This window comes from Choristoneura fumiferana, chromosome 20 (genome assembly GCF_025370935.1).
Source record: "Choristoneura fumiferana chromosome 20, NRCan_CFum_1, whole genome shotgun sequence".
Lineage (NCBI taxonomy): Eukaryota > Metazoa > Arthropoda > Insecta > Lepidoptera > Tortricidae > Choristoneura > Choristoneura fumiferana.
Genome location: NC_133491.1, coordinates 14094218 through 14117236, shown reverse-complemented (window position 1 = coordinate 14117236; position 23019 = coordinate 14094218). Strand labels below are relative to the sequence as shown.

Below are 23019 nucleotides of genomic sequence, written 5' to 3'. Positions count from 1 at the left end.
TTGGTTTTTTGTTATTACATTTAAATTACATTTTAAAATCTTTCATTTGCTGAGAATGAATACATGCAAATGAATACTTGCCAATATTTAATAACAATTAAATTAGGATACGACCAAAAGCGATCCACAGTTATCTTTACCAAACCATGGAAGAATAACTACTTCTGACACTTATATATAAATATTTTGGTCAACGACTGATTATTATTTTATTTTATTAATTGCAACTTGCAAATCATACGCAAATACAAGTCAGTCTCAGTTAATGACAGATTACTGACTAAAATTATCTTAAACTTTGAACTTAATTGTGAGAATATTATTTTTTATAATTGCTCAACTTTGAGTTGAATTGGGTGTATATATTTTGCAATTCTTAGATCCCCTTACATTTGAAACCAGGGTTGATTGGAAACATTAAATAAATAATTAAACGCGTTTAGTAAAATAAAGAAACACCCAAATAACTATTAAAGTAGTTTTCCTCCTGAACCTATATGAAAGGTCAGCATAGGGCAATTAGAGACCTAGTAAACCTGTTTCTTGCGTCCTCTTTCCCTTTGAATAACATTACATAACTTATTTTTTAGACAAGTAAATCAACTGATTTATTTGTTGGAGTCTTATAGGGTCTATGGAACGATTAGAAACAGCTTTGGTTGGTGCCTGGAGAAAACTCCAGGGCGGAGGTGGGCCCTAGCCTTGATTACAAGCATAATTGCTTATTTCATTATAATCACCTTTAGTTTACGAATTCATGAACACAATGTTTAATTTTCGTAATATAGTGAGCATTTCCTCATGACATTGGTATTCTTTACCTTTACGTTTAGATCTTTGTTCTTTATTCAATAGAGTTTATTAGTTAGTTATTTTTATTGATAGACATACTATTTTACTAAAGTGGTTGTTTACTATTCACAACGTAGACTCGATCAATTGTGGCCAACATTTCCTTCTTAATTAACTGCAGTAATTACCTACCATTTTCTAATTTAATTTATTTAACTTGACCGATTTTTATAAGTCATCCGCTTTTTTAATACGTCTTTTTATTGAAAAATTAAAATTTTATTCGGTAAAAATAATTCGGGGGGGGGGGTTAAATGACAGTACTGTTTAGGCATTTTAAAAGCTTTTTAGCTTGCAATGTATGTTTAATGTATACGTATGTATGTGCGGGTCAAATCTTGCAAGTTAAATTTGACCCACTTCTAGTAGTCGGATTGCTTGACGGATTGTCTTAAAATTTGGCATACTTACGTAAATTGCGTGACAATACAATAAAATCTGGTAGTGACATCCTGATAGTCCAGCCAGGATCGTCTCCGCAGGACGGAACTCTTCAACGGTTAATGGCATCGACTTGAAATTTGGTACAGGCAACAAAAAGTACAGTCAGCAAAAATTATTTTTCAGAATAAGGTAATTTTTGGTTTTCCTTACTCAGAATCACGAGCAGTATTGATTTAGATGAAGAAAAAAGTATCCTTATTTTTTTGTCAGTTTTGTGACTTTTTTTCATACAGTTTAAGGGTCGTTATGAAATTGACACTTCAAAATTTTATGGAATATTGGGGACATTTTTTTCTTCGTCAAAAATCAATAGTGCTCGTGATTCTGGAAGAAATCAGAAGTACTTAATTCTGAAAAAAAAAATGCGTCATTTAAAGTAAAAATGCCCATTTACTAGGCGAGTTCAGTCGAATTAACCCGGTTGGATTATTAGGTGGTTACTTTTCAAATATTCTAGATTCATTTACGAACTAGATTTTATCATTTGTTTTTTTTTTCCGAAAATGGACTTATATTCTTGTATAGGTTTACTTAAGGGCATTGAAACTACGCAATTTAAAAAAAATGCACTGTGATGTTACGCAAAGCAATGTTAATGACTGCATGTAACAAGAATTAAGATTTTAGATTTAAGACATTGAACGCCCTTCGGTAGCATTTAAGAATAGGTACACATGTGATGAAATGTACCTAGTTACCGCCATCTCAATGAAACTACACGTACATGTAATCTTTTTAAGGGAATTTAAGCTAAAGTAGGCACCAGCCTTTGTCACCTTATGTTACTGAAATAAAAAAAAAATATTTTTTTTCAAGTAATTAGGTACGTTCTGTATCTATCCACCTTAAATGATATCTAATGCAACCAGGATGTGTTACATTCTAGAAATATTAAGTTAGAGCTTACGGGTAGTTTAACATCTTGATGCCCACTGACATTACTTTGAAGTTACGACAGCGCTACAGGTAGCGACAGCAGAGAAAGCTATAACAAATTTCGCACATCAATTCGCAAAAATTTAGACGTATGGGCCAAGGCTTGAACCCACGACCCACAGTTGAAGAGGCCACAGGTCAAACCACTAGCCTACCACGGCTTTCAAAACATATAGACATGTACCTTTCGTAGCGTCATAATTTCGTAGCAAAATATCGTATGTATTATAACTGTGATCATTAACCACTGACAAAACATATACTTTAAAAGACCTTTATAATCGTAAGAAACAATGTCACTTCACTCACCTTGGGCTGGTTTCCGTTTCTATTTCTCATAAAAGGTAAGAGCAGCAAAAAAAATTATAGCCCCCATAATTGCCGCTGCTGGCCGTACTGTCCGCAAGCTTTCTCCCAAACATCCGGCTGACCAGAATCGTGACATACGAATATTGTTTACCTGTTTCGACATTCTTTGAGTAATAGAGACATGGCGTATCGTTTCAATGCGATTTCAATCATGTCGATACTAAGATTATATTAATTATACTCAGCGGAAAAAATTTGGCCCATTCTACATACAGAAATAACCTGTTGCTGCATACATTTGAGGGCCGGATTTTTTGCCGCTCAGTATACTACAAGGTCATTGACACTATCTTCGAAGTTTAAACTGGATCGTAAAAAAATAGTTTATTTTATTTAATAATATCTTCAGATAAACTAAATGCAACCTACCTACCTACGGTTCAAAAAACTCGTTACGAAAATCAAAATTTCAGACATTTGGAAGCAGATTAATAATGGCTACTGACTACTGACTACTTAGAACCTTTCCTGGAATGATACCAATATAGTGCAAAACTGCAGATTTAAATCGATTCAGTAGTTTTTTAGAAAATTGACTACAGTCATGTGTCCACGCCTTAAACTTTTATGCCTCCGCCTACACTCATAGGAGCGCGTTTGTGGATGTGTGAAAAAAGTTGCAAAGTACAAAGGGGCATATAAAGTATAGGTTAGGTTAGGTAGGTAGGTAGGCCTTGCTTTGTACTTTGCATTTTTATTCCCTTTTTGATGATAAAGAGTAAAAAACAAACCAAAACCATTCTTATCCGATTCGCTATGAATAAAAAAACTTCGTTGATCTTTAATCCGTTATGCGTGAAGTTAATATCGTCATTTAGCAGTTATTAATTTCGTGTATTGTATACTTGTAGCAAAAACTACAGGTATTTTCAGAACAAAGTATTGCAAAAATATTAGCTAAACGATTGTAAATGAGCAGCCTGTTGAAATCAAAAAAACGCTGTATTTACTGCATAATTTATTACATACTTTAGAAGGCACATAATTTATTGCAAATACTGTAAACTATTGAAGAAAATGCGCAACGTTTGCATTGTTTGGTTAGAAGTTGCGTTCGTGACATGTTGGTAACGCTACTGTGAAGGTCTATGAATATTTAATTCATTTTTAAAAGCTACTGTAGTCTAGTAATTTGACTCAAGCAGAGGGTTGTGGGTCCCGGTCTCATCTCACACCTCTGAGTTCATCTGAATATACTTATTTGTGATTTCACTACGTTACATTCAAAATTAATATACCACGAGTTTTATAATCTTTAGTTTATTTACTTAAAATATTTAATTTATTTAGCCGTTTCCTAGTAGACAAGAGCGTGCAAAAATATCTGAACGTCCTTCTGGCCCTAGAAAGAGTCGTATCAGATATTTATGCACGCTTGTGTGTCAGATATTTGTTCTGGTGACTGTACTCCTTTGCACCACGTGTACAAGATAGGTAGGTAGCTACACACAGACGCACATCTGTTTTCACGCATAAAAATTTTCCACTTTCACAGAATGCTTATCGAATCACATTTCATTCTAGAACGTGTCAGACCCATTTGTGTATCAAAATAGGATAAAACTGACTTCACAAATCATATTCGACTCCTGAGACAGGGAACCTGTTGTAGTCAACGAGGAATGTCAACATATTGTGTTATACGGTGAGGACGGTCCAGAGAAATCGGTCTAATAGAAACCGCGTTGAGTAACCGAGGTAACATTAAGGTACGCGTAGAAGTATCACGTAGAGTTATACATCTTTACATCACGTAATTTGAACTAAGTAGGAGTTTCCCGTTGCGACGTGCTTTGACGTACTATAGACTAGTACACGAAGTCATTAGTATTAAAACGCTGAGTTGTGTAAAGGAGTAATTACAATTTTTTTACATATTTAGTATTCATAAAAATAGATGACTTGCTAAAAAACATGATTCGACTCCTGCAGGGAACTCTGTTAAGGTAGTGAGGAATGTCCAAACATGATTGACTGCGGTACAAGATAATAGTACAGGTACCAGAAAAAACGGAATTAGAATTTGTATCCTCTAAATTAGAACAATAAATTAACTAAGGTGATCACATATTAGTTATACCATCTTTACAAACCGTAATTTGCTCCTAAGTAGGAGATTTCAGGTAACATGCGTTGACGTCTATAGACTACAACAGCGACTGCTACAATTAGTATTAAAACATAGCTAGTCAGTTGTAGTAAAGGATAAAAAGTAATTACAATTTTTTACATTTATGATTAAAGTTTATGAGTACCACAGCACAGCAGCAGTTGCAGCGGTTGAAAAATTATAGTGATCTTGTTTTAAAATTAAAATTATAAATAAAAGTTGTAGGGTTAGTCGTAATAATATTGCAAACATTTACACCGACCTATTTCTATTTAGAATCCTGTATTTCTATAATTCCAAGTTACTGACCTACTCCTAAATGCCTTTTTACTATAATGAGTATGTGGTGGAGAATAAAGCAAATGCATTTTGTCCAAAAACAATTATTTATTAATTTATAAAAAAAAAATATTGGGGTCATGCTATTGTCTTCATTGATTTGAATGTTAAGTTTGTACATGCTATAAAGTACTTAATAGTTTTTAAGTACTTTCGTGTATATTTTAAAATTTATTAAACGTTATTTCTTTCATACCAGGTGTGTATTATTAATGTCAATAAAAAAACCTTGCACGCACAAATCACGGGACAATTATTTCAGAGGTATTATTTTATTTAAATATCCTTTTTGTTCTTACCATTCGTTGCTACCCAACTTCTATGCTCTTAATTCTATCTATGTCTTAGCTAACAAAACATTGATCCTAGATGGCCTCGCCTTGTAGGCTGAGAGAAATCTAGGTCAATAAACCTTAGAGCTACGGCCGTATCCTGAACTAGTCACGGACATTCTAGCATTAGAACACAAAAGCGCTATTTATAGCTTTTAATTGAAGACCTGACAGTTGACGTGTAATTTAGGGCACAGTTTTATACCAATGGATATTATATAGTCCTCTTTGATTACCCTTGGAAGATATTTCGCGTTTTTAATTGATTTTAAGAGGCTGTTTTAATTTATGATAATGTTCAAGCGAGTTGCCAACACTCTGAAAGGCCTTATTGTACAAATTCATACAATTAAAAAAGTGTAATTGTGAAAATTCACACTTCTCCCTTCTAGAAACAGTAAGGACCTAAAAAAATTAGCGTAACCATACCGGAGGCCTTATTGTCCAGCACTCTTGGAATCGTTATGGGTTTCACTACTTCTTTCCATCCCATGGTGTAGGATGAGGGCAGAAAGAGATGGCGAATGCGATCACGACCGTCAGAGCGTTAGACATCATCATCATCATCAGCCTACAGCAGTCCACTGCTGGACATAGGCCTCTTTCATGGCGCGCTACAACACTGTCTTCAGCCCTTCGCATCCATCCGCCGCCAGCGACCCTTTTAAGGTCGTCCGTCCACCGTGCCTCAGGACGGTCTCCATTCGAGGACTCGTCTGCTCCACCATTCGTCGGTCCTGCGACAGACGTGGCCAGCCCAACGCCACTTCAGCGAACTAATTCTTTGAGCAACGTCGGTGACTTTCGTTCTTTCGTTGTTTCACACTTGGAATCATAATCGTTTTCACCACTTCTTTCTGTCATATGGTAAAAGACGAGGGTAAAAAGAGACGGTGAACGTGATCGCGAACGTTACCGTATTTGACAATTAGGCTTCTGGATATACTTACTTCTTACTTCGACGACATGTGACTCAAATTCCATGACATTGGTATTAGTCACTAAGACGTCACGAAAATCTGTGAACGGATATCCTTATCAATTGGAAAGGCGAAAGTTTGTGTTTGCTCCACTTTTATTGCTAACAGACGCTCAGGTTTCTTCAAATTATTTTATCGAGTCCTCCTAATTGAATACCTGTACAGCATGTTTGAAAATGTATCCGGAATATTTAGGCAGGTGGTTGGCTTATAGGGGCTGTTTCACCACCACACATTTGATGCCGTCTCTATTCGAACAAAACAAACAGAGACGGCATCACATTTATCCGTCAAATAAATTTAGTCAATGGATGGTGAAATAGGGGGTAAGTCTTAGTTTTATACCGAGTGGGGACCTATTTAGTATTACGTATGTCTTGTCTTTGTTCTCTTGTATGTTAATTGTGATGTTTTTATGGCGTTAAATAAATGTATTTTCTTTCCTTCTTTCTTTACTATTAATCTCTGTAAATGTTTTTCAGGATTTTAGCACCACGTCAAAGGCGTGATTACATTTTGAATAAAAAATCCGATCGAAAACCTTTACAGGGGTGCTCAGTCTTAATATGTAACTGAACTATCTGGGCCCTGTTTCTCAAAGCTTAGAAGTCTAATAATATTTAGTGATTTGTTTCGTAAATTGAATGAGAAAATAAAACTAATCACTGACCATATACTTTGAGAAACTGGGCCCTGCCGTCATATCATTGCAGATCATAATAATGCGCTCGAAAAACACTTCTCCTTTCTAGCTAATAGTATTAAACAGCTCTCATTTTCAATACGGAATCTTGTCTTTTCAGAAATGGCGCAACCGACTTGCGTGCTGGAGTCCGACTTCGGGTTCAAGATCAACTGCGCTTTCAAGAAGTCGGGGCTATTCAGAGTGAGAAACCTTGGAGGACTCAAGGCACATGCTAGTATAGGTAAGAACTTCCCTTTATTATATGATAAGATAAAAAAAATACTTTATTTACTGAAAATGGATTACAGTAGGTTGGTATTACAAACTTCGGATAGACCTCCACAGTCTGCTTAAAGTAGCATGCAAATGTTATATTTATATTACTATTATCACAAGATTAAGTTATACTTTTTTATAACTACCGGTATTGTTTTGGTATTAGCTTGTTGGAACATAATAAACTTGGCACACCTACTACTTAGTAAACAGTGTAAATGTGGATACACTCTTTAAAAAAAAGGCAATAAAACGTATCTACCTAAATACATTAAAGCAACTCGCGTCAGACGTATCGATATGAACATGAATTGAACATTATAAAAAAACGACTACTTACGCGGATGTATCTTTTCTTGAAATTGATATTAGACCAAATGAGAAGTAGATATCTTTTAATAAGCAAGAAAAAAATCTTTTTCTTTCTCATTTAAATCTTTAGGAAAACGAAGAAAACCGACGATTCCCGAGTGACATTAAAATTCTAGTTAAACTGTACCTAAGTACAGTCAGCGTCATATAGTACATAGCAGTTAAGATCACCAAATACTTGGAAATGGTCCATTTTCAGTCTCATGGTGCCAAATGTACATGTCATTGCGTTTTAAAGTAAAAAAAAAACTTTTATAATGTTATTATACTGGAAAATTCAAGCCATATTTAAAAAGAAATCCGTTAAATCCGGAATTGTGACAGTATAAATAAAACATGCGAAAAAAGCCGCCAGGCTCCAAATGAAAGAGATAAACGATCACTGACAAGTTGGTACTCTTCTCGGTGATTTTGAAAACTAAAAGTTCGAATCTTATGACGTGTTAATTTATTTCACACTCAACCCGAGATTAAGCCCGAGATTAAAGTTTTCTAGCGTGTCCATACTTTTAAGCCTTATTATATTTGAAATAAAGCTTAGTTTTCTAGCGTGTCCCATACTTTTGAATATTTTGGCTCCTAGGTACGCTACCAGTGGGTGTGGAAATTACGATACTTAATATCGGCTTGAATGTTACCAAGTATGCTCCAGTACATTTGTACACGATGAGCGGCCTGAGCAATTTGATCACTTTGATTGGGTCAATGTTAATGACTATTTGGATGTTTTCAAGTATCAGGTGATCTTGATTGCTACGTACTTTATGACGCTGACCCTACTCAATGGGGTGTCAAACAAAGATTTACTCAAGTTTATAGCTTTGTATAAGTATTATATCGGTCGTGACCTCAGTAAATAAACACATAAACCTACACTATACAATACGTGGTCAATGTCGCATCACAATTACACTCGAAAGTAGAACCCGGTGCCAATGCATATTTGATCACCTTTCTACGCCGTTGATGCACAAATCCAAACCTTACCCGAGCAGTTATAGACGCCGTAGTAGATTGTAGCCGTAAGCGATTTGCAGTAAAAGAAGTTATTGTTACTAGGAAGTATCTACAGGCCCATTGACATTGACGGTTGAGTGCAATGCTATGGTTTTTGTGGTTTTCGCAAATGTGCCAAGAAACTAAAAGGTATATAGGTAGTGCCATCAGTGTTGAGATCACGCACACAAGAATAAGTCATGTAATGACACCGGGACATTGACATTCACTCATTCATTTCATTCATTCTCCTTTTATGCAACCAGTTCTTCATTCAGCTCGGTGTGTAATCATTCAGTTCAATTTTATTCTCGTAGCACTACCTATACAAATAAATAAAATAAATTAATTTATTATTTTATTATATTGCGGAGCATGCAATTTTTTTTGACACGTCCTACCGGCCTTAAAAATAGAGTCTTATCAGATATTAATGCACGCTTTGTTGTGTCAGATATTGGTGCTGGTGACTGTACAAAGGTAAGAGAGTATTTGGAAGATACTGAGGTACAATCGACGTTCAAAGAATATTTACGCTTTAGAACCTCGTCACTGTATTCTGAAAGCTCAAATATGAAGCGTCAGCGACAAGGTTATCATTATCAGCGAAAAGTCTGATTTTTTTAAAGTTTAATACTTAACTATTATCAAACCAGTTCCGCTCTGGCAATGACTTTGAGAACAACCTCTAGATGAAAAAATACTAAAAATATAAAACATTCCACTCAAATCAACCTAAATAACTAAAGAAAAATAATCTGCATTGTTGTATAACTTTATCCGAATAATTATTTTGAGACTTCACTGTTTATGAATTAGTCATACTAAGCTGGCTGTATATAATTTAGTCACAATACACGCACGTTAGTACATAATTTAATTATCTGTATCAAGGCCGTAGGCGCAGCATCTTTTGAAAGTAAATTTCCTCTCATTATTGATATAACAGCCGAGTTTCTAGCACGTAAAGTTACTCAAGGAGAAAATTAATAACTACTAATAATAAAAGGCGATTCGTATCGCTGTGCAAGTGTCCGGTGTTCCATTTTATTATTTACAGTTTTATTTTCTTGCATATGCTGCTCTTATTAACGTAAGAAGCACTTTCCTTGAAAACAGCAATTCATCCGGAAAAAATAGAGTAGTATTTGAGTACAGTTACCTGTATTAATATCTGCAGCGTGCAAATATATCTGACACGTCCTATCGACCCAAGGAATAGAGTCGAGTCGTATCAGATATTTTTGCACGCGCTTTGCCAGATATTGGCGTTGGTGAATTATAATTAGTATCCATATTTAAATTAATTTCATCATAAACCGATTATTTTTAATAATAAAAATAATCGTCATTATCATCAGCCGGAAGACGTCCACTGCTGAACAAAGACCTCCCCATTAGAACGGCACAATGAGCGACAACTTGCCACTTGCGTCCACCAATTCTCACGATGTCGTCGGTCCACCTAGTGGGAGGCCTGCCAACTTTTCGTCCCGGTTCGCGGTTGCCACTCATGAACTTTTCTCCCCCGACGGTATCTGTTCTTCGAGCGATGTGGCCCACCCATTGCCACTTCAACTTGCATATTTTTACATCTAGGACGGTGACTTTAGTTCTTCAACAAATTTTAGATTTTTACCTATTATTAATAATATCCTTTATTAAATGCCCCTCTCTCTCAATTTCCAGGGTTTAGCTTAGGAGACGAGCTCGGCTTTGAGCAGTCTCTCACCAATTTGGACCCGAGTCGGCGGCGGTCAGTCAGCGTGAAGAATGGGGCACCACTCAACGTCATAGCTGATGCAAGCAGACCGGCTGGCAAACAGGAGGTACGTAATTTTGAACAAAACACTACCGTAAGACTCACTCATAATATTATGTAAAACAAACTCGGACCACGTTTCAAACGAACGTTTAATAAACTCGAGTTGAGACGTGAGTTATCCAGGTTTATTATACTATGAGGTACATAATCTTTAAAATCACTTTCCTTTACATTTTCTATCGCATTTATTATGGCGAGTGCTCTCAAGAGCTGTTCAACCTTATATACCAGCTGTTGAGTTTCACCACTTGCACGGTACGGCTGACAGCAAGGACACCTTCAGTCCACATCATCTGGGGCCGTATTGTTTAATGCGCTCATCAGGTGAGGGCACCCTCGTTTTATGCCGTGTGGCAAACAGAACTGATGAAAATGATAAGGCTTCTGGACAGTTGGCATTCCTTTACTATAAGATTTACTCCGAATTATTTTCCCTACAGGGTAATGGAATAGAAATCTAAGAGCTTCTTTTGACTTTGTTCACAAATAAACTAAGATGAACTACACATAACTTTCTCATCAGGCATGAAAAGCACCTAATAAAACCATAGAGCCTTGACATCTGGACTGAAAAAGAACTCCAATTTATATAGCCGGCAAGATGCTTGATGATGTCAATTGTATTCAGAATCGAAAAAAAAAACGTTGTTGGATTATTGGCATTATCTCTTATTACTTAGTCACTTTATTCGGGTACATACTGAATAATGAACTGAAAACTTTTCTTAGTGATGTGATTAACCCTCACAATAATATTAATTTTAATGATTTTAGAAACGCGGTAAACAAAACAGAATCATGATGCGCCCGCCACCGCCACAGCCCAGCCGTCCCAACCAATCCGCCATGGACCGGCTAGCAACTCTACATAGAAGAGCCTCTACAACCATGAGACCCATCGTCGTGCCAAGCCCCACCGTTGAAGCTCCTACCAGGTTGACACGAGTCAACCCTACCGTCACAATAGCGAAACCATTCCGCATGGGCGTACCACCATTTAAACCACTACCTCCAAAAGACGAAACGCTAAGTGTCATCCCTATAGCAGCAACCAAGGTCTACACCCCAACCCCGCAAGCCAAAGGACCCGGAATGGCATACCAAAGTGAGAATTACCCACACGTATCACACGAACAAGTATCCAAAATGGTATCACAGATGACCGCGTCACATATGATACAGCCACTCTACAGAATCACACCAGCTCCCATCATAGTCAACACTCCAAAACTCTACTCCGTACCAACTACTCTAAACCCATTCATCCCAATGCCAGTGGCGGCTCCTCCGACTCAAGCTGGCATGACAATCATACCCGCACCAGTTTTAATGAACTCAAACCAAATCGTTCCATTTTCTAAAACACCTTACTCTTTCAACCAAAACACTCTTTCGTTCCACAACACCAATCCTATTTCTAACTTTGTAGACCCTGCTCCTCAACAAATCCAAGATATGGCGAGTTATCCCGTGTACAATACAAAAAAGGTCGATGATTACAATTCCATTACTGGCTACGGAGACGACGTTACCCTGAAATTCAACAAGGAAGACATTAACTCCAAGATAGTAGAGTTAGCTAAAGCCGGTAACATATCGATGGAGGCGGTGGAAGCGGCGATAGCTTTGAGGCAGCAGCAGCTGTTGAACAAGTACGCGAATGTTCCGCTCCCGACGACGACCACGACGACCACGACAACCACGACTACGGAGGCGCCGGTCGTGTTCCAACCAGAACCTGAACCGGAAATAGTTGTGGCGCAAGTCACTCAGAAAACTGCTAGGTATGTTCTATAGTAAATCCTACTAATATTATAAATGTGAAAGTGAGTGAGTGAGTATGTTTGTTACTTCTTCACGCTGAAACGGCTGGACGGATTTGAATGAAGTTTAGCAAAAAGTTAGTTTATAACCTGGATTAAAACAAGACTAAAACATAGGATACTTTTTATTCCGATATTCCCACGGGATAGGGATAAAATCTTGAAATAACTACCGCTGTTCTTAGAGTCATGAAATTCGGTACGTATATAGCTGGACATCTGGAATAACTATAGGCTACTTTTTATTCCGTTATTCCCACGGGATAGGGAAATAACAACCGCTGGGTGTAGTCATGAAATTTGGCATGGTTGTTATAATATAACGTCAATGAAAACCACGATGTAATTTTAGGGAATTCCCACGAGAATTAAAAAAAATCCCGGAATTTCAATTCAACTGCTGCATCTAATGATTTACGCGTGCGAAGCCGCGGGTAAACGCTAGTATTATAAATGCGAAAGTTTGTAAGTTTATGCGTTTGTTTAGCATAGTAGTTCCCGCAGGATAGCTATAAGCGAGTTGCGATGGACTCGCGGGTAACGGCTAGTAATTTAATAATACAGGCGTTACTTTGCGGAGCTCTATATCAATGAACTAGAATATTTCATCGTCACCATCTTGATGAATGGTAGACCACTGTAAGTTTCTTTCGGTACTTCCTGCCACGTACAGTGAAATAATGGAATCGAATTCCGTCAGCAGTAGTTCCTGACAATTATGACATCGGGAGTTTGAAGAAAAGGGTTTAAACTTCCTTTAATGGCCGGCAACAGTACAGTGACTTCTCCTTAAGGTGTTGGCATTATGGGCCGTGCCAAATCATTTCTCATCAGATGATCCCGTTGCTCGTTTGCCTCCTTCTCATTATAATAAAAAAAAGCTTGTGATAGTTATAAAATAAAACGATGTTGAAAGAAAATCTTGGATAAGAAGGATCAGCATAAGAATACATGTAACGTTTTAAAACAAAAGCAATTAAAAAATATTTTCAATACCAAAACTAGTGATATTGAAAATGTTGCTTTGACAATTCAAAAGGTGGTTTTCCCACCGGCGAGGCAAGACGAGGCGGGGCGAGACGAGAATTGAAATTTGTATGCATTCTCGCGCGCCCGCTGCGATTTTTTGTATGGCCTCTTTCATGTTAGTTAGAACATTACAACCGGTACCACCTCCGCGCCGCGCCGCACCGCTCCGCCTCCGTTGTCAGTGGGTTTCTAGCTAAGAACACGGATCACTATTTAACAGTTAACGTTACTTAACGGATGTATTTATAATTAACTTCCTCTTAGGTCTTTACTTTCCGTAATTTCAGGTTCCCAACATCAGGCAAAGTGATGAACGCCCCTAAAGAGTACTACCCCATCGGTTATGAAAAGAACTTTGACGACCACTTCCAGTCCAAAGTGGATTTGCCGGACACCAGCTTCCACTGTGGAGACCAGAAGTACTTCCCTGGCTTGTATGGGGATGAGAGCCTTGGGTGTATGGTAAGATTGAACTCAGATGTTAAGTTATTAACTGAAAATTGAATTTAGGATAATCATAATGTTTTATAGTTCACTTTTGCATGCATATTTATCAGAGTGATATTTATGTATATTATAGAAGTCCTGGCTTTCAATTACATTGAAAGCATGGCGAATTCCGCTAACTTTTTGAGGTCAAATAAAGTCAATTTCTTTAGGCATTAATGTTGCACTGTTTAAAGAGATATTAACTAAATTTAGTCTATGATTTATGACGATCAGTGGTAGTTAATACTGTTGGTAAGCAGTAGTGCTGGCGCTGTTATATTTCGGCGTGGAGAGTGAGACAGCCAGTGAATTTATCGGCGTGAGGTATTTGGAGCCCTCTCGGCTGTCAACTTACAGTCACCAGCAGAAGTGGATCAGCGATTACGGTGCTCGAAATGATCTACACACAACTCTGCTGCTAAGGCTGCTAATTTTTAATATTTATGATAGTGCTCTCATTTGGTGAAAGTCTCTCAGATCGCAAAATCGATAATGTAAAACAAATATCAGAACACATCAACAATCAGAGAAACGATCTCAATACTTAAACAGTGGACTAGAATTCTGAAACCACTTTTTGCTAAATCCGCTCCAGTTTAAGAGAGCAAGGTGCACGGTAGTGTATCCGGCCAAGTTCACATAAAAAAACTTAATGATTCTACACTGAATTCAGGGGAACACATTCGAGCACTTTTTATTACCTCAGTAACTTTGTTATCGGTAGGTACGCTAGGAACTCTATTTTTGATAAAGAAATAATGATTCGCTCAGTTTGGGTCGGTTTAGTCTACTTGACTCGTGACCATGGCCGTTTTGCTTCTGAATATTTAGCCTTTGAGTGGTAGTAACTATTAGACTTATCAACTACAGTACAATAATCAAGGTTCTGTAGTTTTTTATTGTTAACAGTAATGTAATGCCTATTCCTATTCTAACAACTTTTCGGATACCACAACTTATGCCACACGAAAACTTGGCGTATTTTTTACATTTATGTTTTTCAATGGGATACCATACCTGTCTGAAGCGATCGTACTTGATCGTGAGAGATACTGATAAAAAATGTGACTTGGTGTAATCCAAGTGTAATCACTAATCAGTGTCAGTTCAAAATTAGAAGCTTGTTCCTATTTTACTTAACGCATTCAGTTTTTTTTTTTTTTTTTAAGTACAGCTGTCACAAATTTGCACGTATTTTAACGCACATGTGCGTTTGTGGAGCCGGCAGCGAAAGCGTTAAGCTCTAGGGTGATTAGAAAGCTCCTATACATATACGTCTCATTACGGGGCACAGGCCTTCTCGAGGAATGAGAGGGCTTGGACCATAGTTCACATGTGGGGCCAGTGCAAATTGAGAACTTCAAACACATCATTTAATGCAATTAACATTAAGGTCGTCTATAAGACACGTGCAAAGATATCGACACGGCCAAAGTTACAAAAATATGTAAACACGTCTTTAATGTTAAGTACTTATATAAAGTCGTTTATACATATTTATGTAACTTTGACCGTGCCGATATCTTTGCACTTGACTGTACCAGCTTTGCTCGAACCCACGACCCTCTACTTAATAGGTCACGTCAAATCGCAGGTGGTAGGACCTTGTGCAAGGTCCGCCCGGATTGCTACCACCATTTTGCTCACTAATCCTGCCGTGAAGCAGCAGTGCTTGCACTGTTGTGTTTCGGCGTGGAGAGTGAGACTGCCGGTGCAATTAATGGCACTTGAGATATCCCATCTTAGGCCTCTAGGTTGGCAACGCATCTGCAATACCCCTGGTGTTGCAGATGTTTATGGGCGGTGGTGATCTCTTACCATCAGGAGACCCACTTGCTCGTTTTCCATCCAGTCGAATAAAAAAAAATCATTAGGCCATCTCGAACAATAAAGTATAATAATACTTTAAAAGTTAGACTGGCTGCAGGATTTCACCCAAATCCATTCACCGTTGCTAACTGTAGAAGTAACAACCACACAAACTTTCAGGTTTATTAAAGTGACATATACCTTTCTATTTCCAGGTATTCCACGTTTGCGCCCTAACCGACGACGGCCTAGTAATGAAATCCTTCCTCTGCCCCGAATCTACACTCTTCGACCAGACCATCCTAAAATGCAACTGGTGGTTCTACGTAGACTGCGCTAGCTCAAGGCGTCTCTACGATACGAACATTCCCGTCTCCAAGAGCTACCAGCTCATGAAGGCGCTCACTTTCTTCTCTAACTATAAGAAGGAGATGCAAGATGAAAGCAGTAAGTAGAATTGACTCAACGTTCACTTCACACCAAGATGCGACGCGACTCTACAGTTTTCAGCAAAAGAATACGTCAAATGAGTACTCGTTGACGTATTCCTTCAATTAAAAATGCAGCGTCACGTTGCATCGCATTACGGTCTTTGTATGAACTTACACTTAAGACTTTTTGAAATTGGGCATGAAGGGAATGGGTAATCTAGTAGAAGGTGATGTCAAATAACAGAAAGAAGTAGCTAGTTACATGGTTAAAGTTTACTGTATAATTTGATATGTATATGGCATAAAAAGCGAAAAAAAAATCTCTGTTTTAATATCTCGTATAATTTATTTTGCAGATCAGCAGCCAAACCCCGAAGATATGGACGGTGTCAAAGAGGCAATCTCAATTCTAGCCAATCAAAATCAGAATCAGAATCAAAACAGACAGACAGACGCCGAGAATGTCCCTAACGCTATACAGATTATAACTCCGCAACCTTTTGTGGACGAAAGAAGCAATCAACGAACTAACAACGAATCTGCTCCAGTTTACAGAGGAACAAGAAACTATAAGGTGTCAAATGTTACTAACAATTCTAAAACCGTAACACCCAAATCACAAGAGCAAACAAGCTCAGAGTACAGACTAATAACTGTGAATGCTGGTTTGAACTTCAATAAAAATGTTAGTTCTGCTGAAAATATTAGAGTGACTTCATCATCATCAGAATCTACTGAAAGAAAACATAGAAGAAGAATGACTTTAAAGAAGAATACATCGACCACAGCAAAACCAGTTACAACAAGTACTACAACCACAACTACTACTATAAAGCCTGTAGAAACCACATCTTCTGTAGAAATAATTAAACAAGAAATAAAAACTATACAAGAAATAAACGATACCGCAGCGAAACAACAAAAGCTAACAGATGAAGTTGAAACATTAGATAAAATCGATTCCAGCATTTTAAAAGATACCGAAAACTCCCCACCTGTGAAAAGATTTTACAGATCTAGTGCTGAGAGAACAAAAATGAGTTTAGTGAACAATGAAAAAGTCCAAATAGTTAGGCCAACGACTATGGCTAGGCTTGTAGGAGAGTATCCAACTCAAAAAGCCACAATACAGAAACTAGACGAGGCTATTCTTGGAAAACCAAATTTGAGGATAAAGAAGGAAACAGTTACAATAGTAACTCCTGAGAAACACTTACGAAGTAAAGAGCGGACGTAGTGTAGATACAATTTTAGCCAATAACTAATTTAAGTGTCATATGAATGTTGCTATTTATTTATTTTACTTCGGATACGTAGGTGAAGCCAATGTACAGGGTCACCGTCAAAAAGATGCACAACTTGTTTTTAGTAGTACTAGAAAAAGAAGTTGGGTGAGAATAAAATCATTCATTATCATATAGACTGGAGTAATGTGGTAAAACATATTTGACTATTAAACATACACATTATGCAATGTACTTTCCGCTTAGGCTAAGAAACTGATCGATTTGAATTCTAAAATCATTCCAACGGTCTAAAACTGCTTGACTACATCCGTACAAACAACTCTTTGCCCACAATTCGACGGAACCCCGCCCCGCGGGGCTCCTATTTCTTGAGGATTTGCCATTCGGGACCTGAAACTATCTTACCAACGTAACGTAGTCTTTTAAATGTCCTTCCTTTAATGGACACAGATAATCATCATCCAAAAAAGGAAATTGTATGAAAGTGTCTTAAGCTACCTCTTAGGGTATGTAAGTTTTTTTTTAATTATGTATCTATTTAATATAAAGTAAACTTTATAAAATTCTTTTTTTTATGTGGACGACTGACGAGAACTCATATCAGAAAGTATACAAAAATTAAAAGCATGTAAGTTTATTTTAATTATGTATCTATTTAATATAACGTAAACTTTATAAAACTCTTTTATTATGTGTACGATTGACAAGAACTAAGTAGCTTTTGATATTTTTCTTTGTATTTTTTGAATGTTTAAATATATGAATTCTTACCCGTATGTCATCCCTACATGATTAAGCCATTAAGGTCCACAGGACTTTAGCCTTTATGTACCTATACTTAAATATGAGATTGTGCATACTTTTTCAGGGTGATCAATAGTATTGCTCAATTTTTGAACTAGTGGAAACAAGGATTCAGTCAAGTGATATTACGGTGTATGTTCTAGTGTATAATTAAATGACTTTTCCAATCTTAACGTCTTTTTATCCCAGGTATAATTTAATTCGTAAAATTCTCTTTTGCAAAATGCGCACTTCTTACACTTTTTTAGAGGAATAAATTTCTCGGAAAGTAAGTCCCCCTATCTCAAAGTATTTTTCCTATTGGGTATGCTTTCTCGTACATCATCATCATCATCATCGTAAACTTTTGAACATCATACAAAATTTGTGTTCCTATTCCAGTTAATATTGGGCAACCTAATGCTATAACCCTATTGTTGAAATTAAATCACGGAGTCAATGTATGAAAACCGCAAATTTTATCTGATTAATTTCAACAAAAGAATAATTAATGCATTAATGCATGCTGATATCATGATGATTGTTTTCCATTAATTAAGCTTGAAACACTTTTAAAATTTAATCTTGTATAAACGGGCGTCTCACAAACGTTTACAATTTTGGAATGCGTTCCTTTTAGAAAATCGTATTCTTTGGGAAATTTAACCTTTTTCCAGGCATAGTGCATATAGCGACCACATAAATATTTGACCTTACTACGTTTACAATAAGGTAAAAAATCAATTGAAGTCGTTAAAAATAGTATTCGTTTTAAAATTCATCCTTTAATACAATATATATATTCATTTTGAGCTAGCTTATATAAATTAGCGGGGCCAGGAGAAGCGTTATCTTATTGGGCAAAAGAACGTTCCCTAGTTGAGAAAGTACGTGTTGAGAGTCGTCGTGTTGCAGAAAGTGCACTTTTAGGGAAAGTGTGTTTTAAGAGCTTAATACCGACTTAACTTGACTCCCTTAGGGCCAGTACAGACTGACTGCATTCCAACAGCAACGTCACCCCAACTGCCGACTGCCCATACATTTCTCATTGCAGTTCGGTTGTAGTTGGAACAACTGCACTCTGACTGCAATTTAAATGTATGGGCAATCGGCAGTTGGCAGTAGTTACGTTGCAGTTGGAATGCAGTCCGTCTGTACTAGCCCTAATATTTTTTTTTACCCCGAAAACTACTAAATTATGTACGTCGGATTCATTTTGATTCTATGGAATCATACCCTAAATAATATCTAGCCTGATATAAACTAAATTTCAATAGAATCTAAAAAAAATCTATACATTTTAACTTAATAATAAACTTTAACTTAATAAGTAGTATGTCCTTTATTGATGTGATTATAATCTAAAAGGAATCAAAAAGAATAAAAGTCACATCATTAAGACCAAAGCAACCCTGTGTTCATATTAGTTGGCTGGAAGTGTTTCTACAGGATTGTCAATTCTATTGAAATTGAGTTTAAAAAGTTTTCGAACAGTTTTAAATTTATTCGAAAGAAAACAACTCCTCTTTAGTTAAATGTATTAGGTATAAAAATTAATAGACATAAACCAGTTATTTCTTACTTTGCGCCTCTCTGAGGCACCGTAGCACCTTGTCACATATCACAGGGCAGACCATGATCATACTAGCCGCGACTGCTGCCGTGCATAATGTCATGCAAATCATCGCTTGACGATTCCAAAAGCGTTCAGGTATGTTACTGATGCATGCTACTGTGATCCACTGGGTTTGAATCTGGAAAGACAGGAGAAAAGTGTTTAAAAAATATTGCAGACAGTAAATTCTTTGGTAAAATTAGCTCTTTAGTTATGAAACAGAGCGTCCCGTTCGAGAAAACTGCAATTTCTTAAGTAAAGACATAATTAAGAGGAGAAGGTTGAAGTATCATAGGCATTTATCTAAGTGGAATAAAAAAAATGGGCTGGTTTATATTTGAAAGCAGTATTTCATCGTAGAGACATAACATAATATGAGAATTGAGCGATGACAAACACCCGAATATAGTATTTCATAGAATGCAAGTTTAGTCTCATAAAAATAATGAATATTAATTACCAGAAGAAGGGGACCAAACTTGTTGAATCTTCTACTCGAAAGAATAAGACAGCATTTTCCACAGGCCAAGTTTATTACATTACTGGACAATTTCGAATACACCAAATCATTTCTTCGCAGATTGAAAGAAACACTTTAAAAACTTTTCACAAAAAACTGGTCCGCAAGCTATCAATCCCGCAGCCACGATCGCTGTTGCGCATGTCATGCAGATCATCTTTAACCTCGGCTCCTCAGCGCCGTAAATGACAACTCTGGTGTCGAGTCAGTAAGGCATGCCGCATTCGGGGCACAAGGGCGCAACAGGACAGGAGCACTTGTTTCGAAAGATGCGAAAGTACAGAGGAAAGCAAATGAGCAAAGAGGCACCGCTTATGAAACCCAAGGCGGACAGGCAAATCATAGGAGACCACTCTGCCCGGTTGCACCTGAAACAAATGAAAACGCTACTAGAATAAGTGTGAGTGATGCCGACGATACGGGTGTTAACATGCGCATACCATTAGCATTCAATATTCAAAATCAAATTTATTTCATTTATCTTCTTTGCCACGTCACAGAAAATGCAAAGTAAAGGTTCTGTTTCAACTCCAGTAAATGATAAAGAAATGAAACCCAGTTAATTTTCAAGACGTGATATAATTCAGGATACTACTTTTTCATTGCTCGTATTATTTTTTCAGATACTAGAGGTACACAGAATAAGATGCCAAATAATGTTAAAAGGTTAGCTGAGATTGGGATGCAGTAGCAACCCAGTTGTATCATGTTTACTGTAATTGTCTGGTGTTCCGGTTTCAGTAAGAACGTATCTGAAACAACAAAGACAGTATATTTGGAAGACGAAAGAATGTAAACAAATCAAAAGGTAAAGAAGCTTATCTGATTAAACATTAGCGATAATCCAGAACATTTCTTCTCATTCTGCAGAGCCAATCACTGAATGTCACAGAAGTTGGTTTTCTAGTTGACTATTCCGAAAAAAGAAATAAAAGACTTAAGGGTTGAACTAAATACAAGACCAGCATTCTGTTTTTGGAACACTCAACATACACCCGGGCAAAATTGAGAAAAATATTTTTGAAGTAAGTTTTCCTTTTATGTTACAGTACTAAAGACTCCATAACAAACAACAATAGAAATCAGGGATTCTGACGAAAATAACCAATAGATATCATATGTAATTTGTGATTGTAATCTAATCGTGTTTTGAGAGCAAAATTGCTCCATTCAACTTTTTGACAGGTCAACCTGCAGTGAATTTGGAACATTTTTTACTCCCATCACTTTATAGTTTAACTTCATTCCAGCAGTTCTTCAGAGTAATTTCAAAAGGTAAGATGAGAAAAACAACATAGTATTGACACTCTTAAACACAGACAGAGAAGACACTTTTAATGTCAGTACATCCTCAACAATAAGAATAAACAACCGGTTAATGCAAGCACATCAGTATTATTTTGACCTAAGCTTGGAGCAAGACGTCTTAACATGTCATACAGCAAGCTCTCGAGTGTCAATACTACTGCAGAAACATTCATCTTATACTTACAAGCAAGCCTCCAAAAGGTGCTCACTCTTTGGCAATCTTCATTCCTTAAACGCCAAAAGATAATCCACTAATCAAGATTATCCTAGCGCAGTTCCACAATAATTTACGCATATTGTTTGTTAATTATTTTTACCATGACTTTTCACATTGGGGACCTAAAATTGAGGTGACAGTTGTTTCTAAATTCAAATTTTGTTTTTCTACAGCTTGTCAAATGTCAAGGAGGCATAGAGCAGGGGAAAGCAAGTAGAACTTACGATAAACAAAAGGTTAAATTACCATTCACACATCTATAAAGAGTAGAAAGCAAAGATCCTTTCCCTTCTTTCCTCAATGGGTCCAATGAACATTATCATCATCATTTTTACAGGCTCTTTCTAAAACTATTGCCAAAACAGAGAGGACTGAAAGAGCTCATGAAAATTTCATACTATTCAAGATCTAAGCACTTCTTAATTAATTGAATGCTAGTTGAATGTATTCATATTTATACAAATTACATCTTGAAAACCTATATTTTTTTACTAAAGGCAAATTCACTTATTACAGTGATGCCTTTGAGCTGCTCTTTCATTATTCTCAGTTTTGGCGTTAATATTGCTCAGTTCAGTTACATTAACATCGTCAGCTCCTCTATTTATACTTCTTTCTCATTAAGACAAGCAACGAATTCTAAAGTCCATTGTTGTCCATCTAATTTCTTCAAAAACTGTTCACGGTTTTCTAGCCTTATCTTTACCTTCTATGACAGGCATGACAGGTCTCTAAATACCGACCTGTCTGATTTTCGAAACTTACAAGGTGAACTTACCGATCTACACGTTTTACAGATCCATATCCTCATTTCACTCTTTAACTTCAGCTTAAGCTGCTCTTGAAAACAAATACAATTCACTTCATGCTGTTCAAAAATTCTCGTTACTCCATTGAGATTTAATACTTGCATCTGCATCAGATTCAAAGTTTGCTCGTTCCATTCTACCTTTGAACTTCAAATTTACGATTACTACGTGTGTTGCCAGTAGTAAGAATCACGATTTTATTTCATAGCAATTTAATTTCATATAATGGAATAGATTTATTTGACATAGATTTTAATAAACAAAAAAAATATTCTTATGAATAACGGCACGGCAGGTATTATTACCTGCCGTGATAGAGGATTGACCATAAGATTCACACTCAGGCTCACTAACAATGTTCTATCTGATCACTGATCGTCGTATTGTATGATTATTTGCAGGAACACTTTCGCTTGTACGGTC

At 36.8% G+C, this 23019-nt stretch overlaps 1 protein-coding gene and 1 long non-coding RNA gene across 5 annotated transcripts in view; one reads left to right on the top strand and one right to left on the bottom strand.

Moving 5' to 3' along the window:
• Window positions 1–18317, top strand: part of mtg (mind the gap) — a 99875-nt gene extending 81558 nt beyond the window's left edge. Inside the window, exons 2-8 of one of the 2 annotated variants that reach the window (XM_074103550.1) lie at window positions 7166–7288; window positions 10381–10520; window positions 11291–11621; window positions 11946–12300; window positions 13656–13830; window positions 15882–16113; window positions 16454–18317. In XM_074103550.1, the coding sequence (XP_073959651.1) occupies window positions 7166–7288; window positions 10381–10520; window positions 11291–11621; window positions 11946–12300; window positions 13656–13830; window positions 15882–16113; window positions 16454–17334 (2237 nt within the window). In that variant the 3' untranslated portion in view covers window positions 17335–18317. Of the gene's footprint in view, window positions 1–7165; window positions 7289–10380; window positions 10521–11290; window positions 12301–13655; window positions 13831–15881; window positions 16114–16453 lie in introns of both variants that reach the window. The other variant, XM_074103549.1, reaches the window with a different exon arrangement.
• A 1331-nt stretch (window positions 18318–19648) lies between these two features.
• On the bottom strand, window positions 19649–22755 carry LOC141439096 (uncharacterized). 3 transcript variants are annotated; one of them, XR_012452557.1, is made up of 5 exons: window positions 22566–22755; window positions 21755–21909; window positions 20703–21014; window positions 20203–20630; window positions 19649–19881 (listed from the first exon to the last, which is right to left on the bottom strand). It is a non-coding gene; the product is annotated as an uncharacterized lncRNA (long non-coding RNA). The 3 variants fall into 3 exon arrangements; XR_012452556.1 differs by lacking the exon at window positions 22566–22755 and having other exon boundaries at window positions 20203–20648; window positions 21755–21936; XR_012452555.1 differs by lacking the exon at window positions 22566–22755 and having other exon boundaries at window positions 21755–21936.
• Between the last annotated feature and the right edge of the window lie 264 nt (window positions 22756–23019).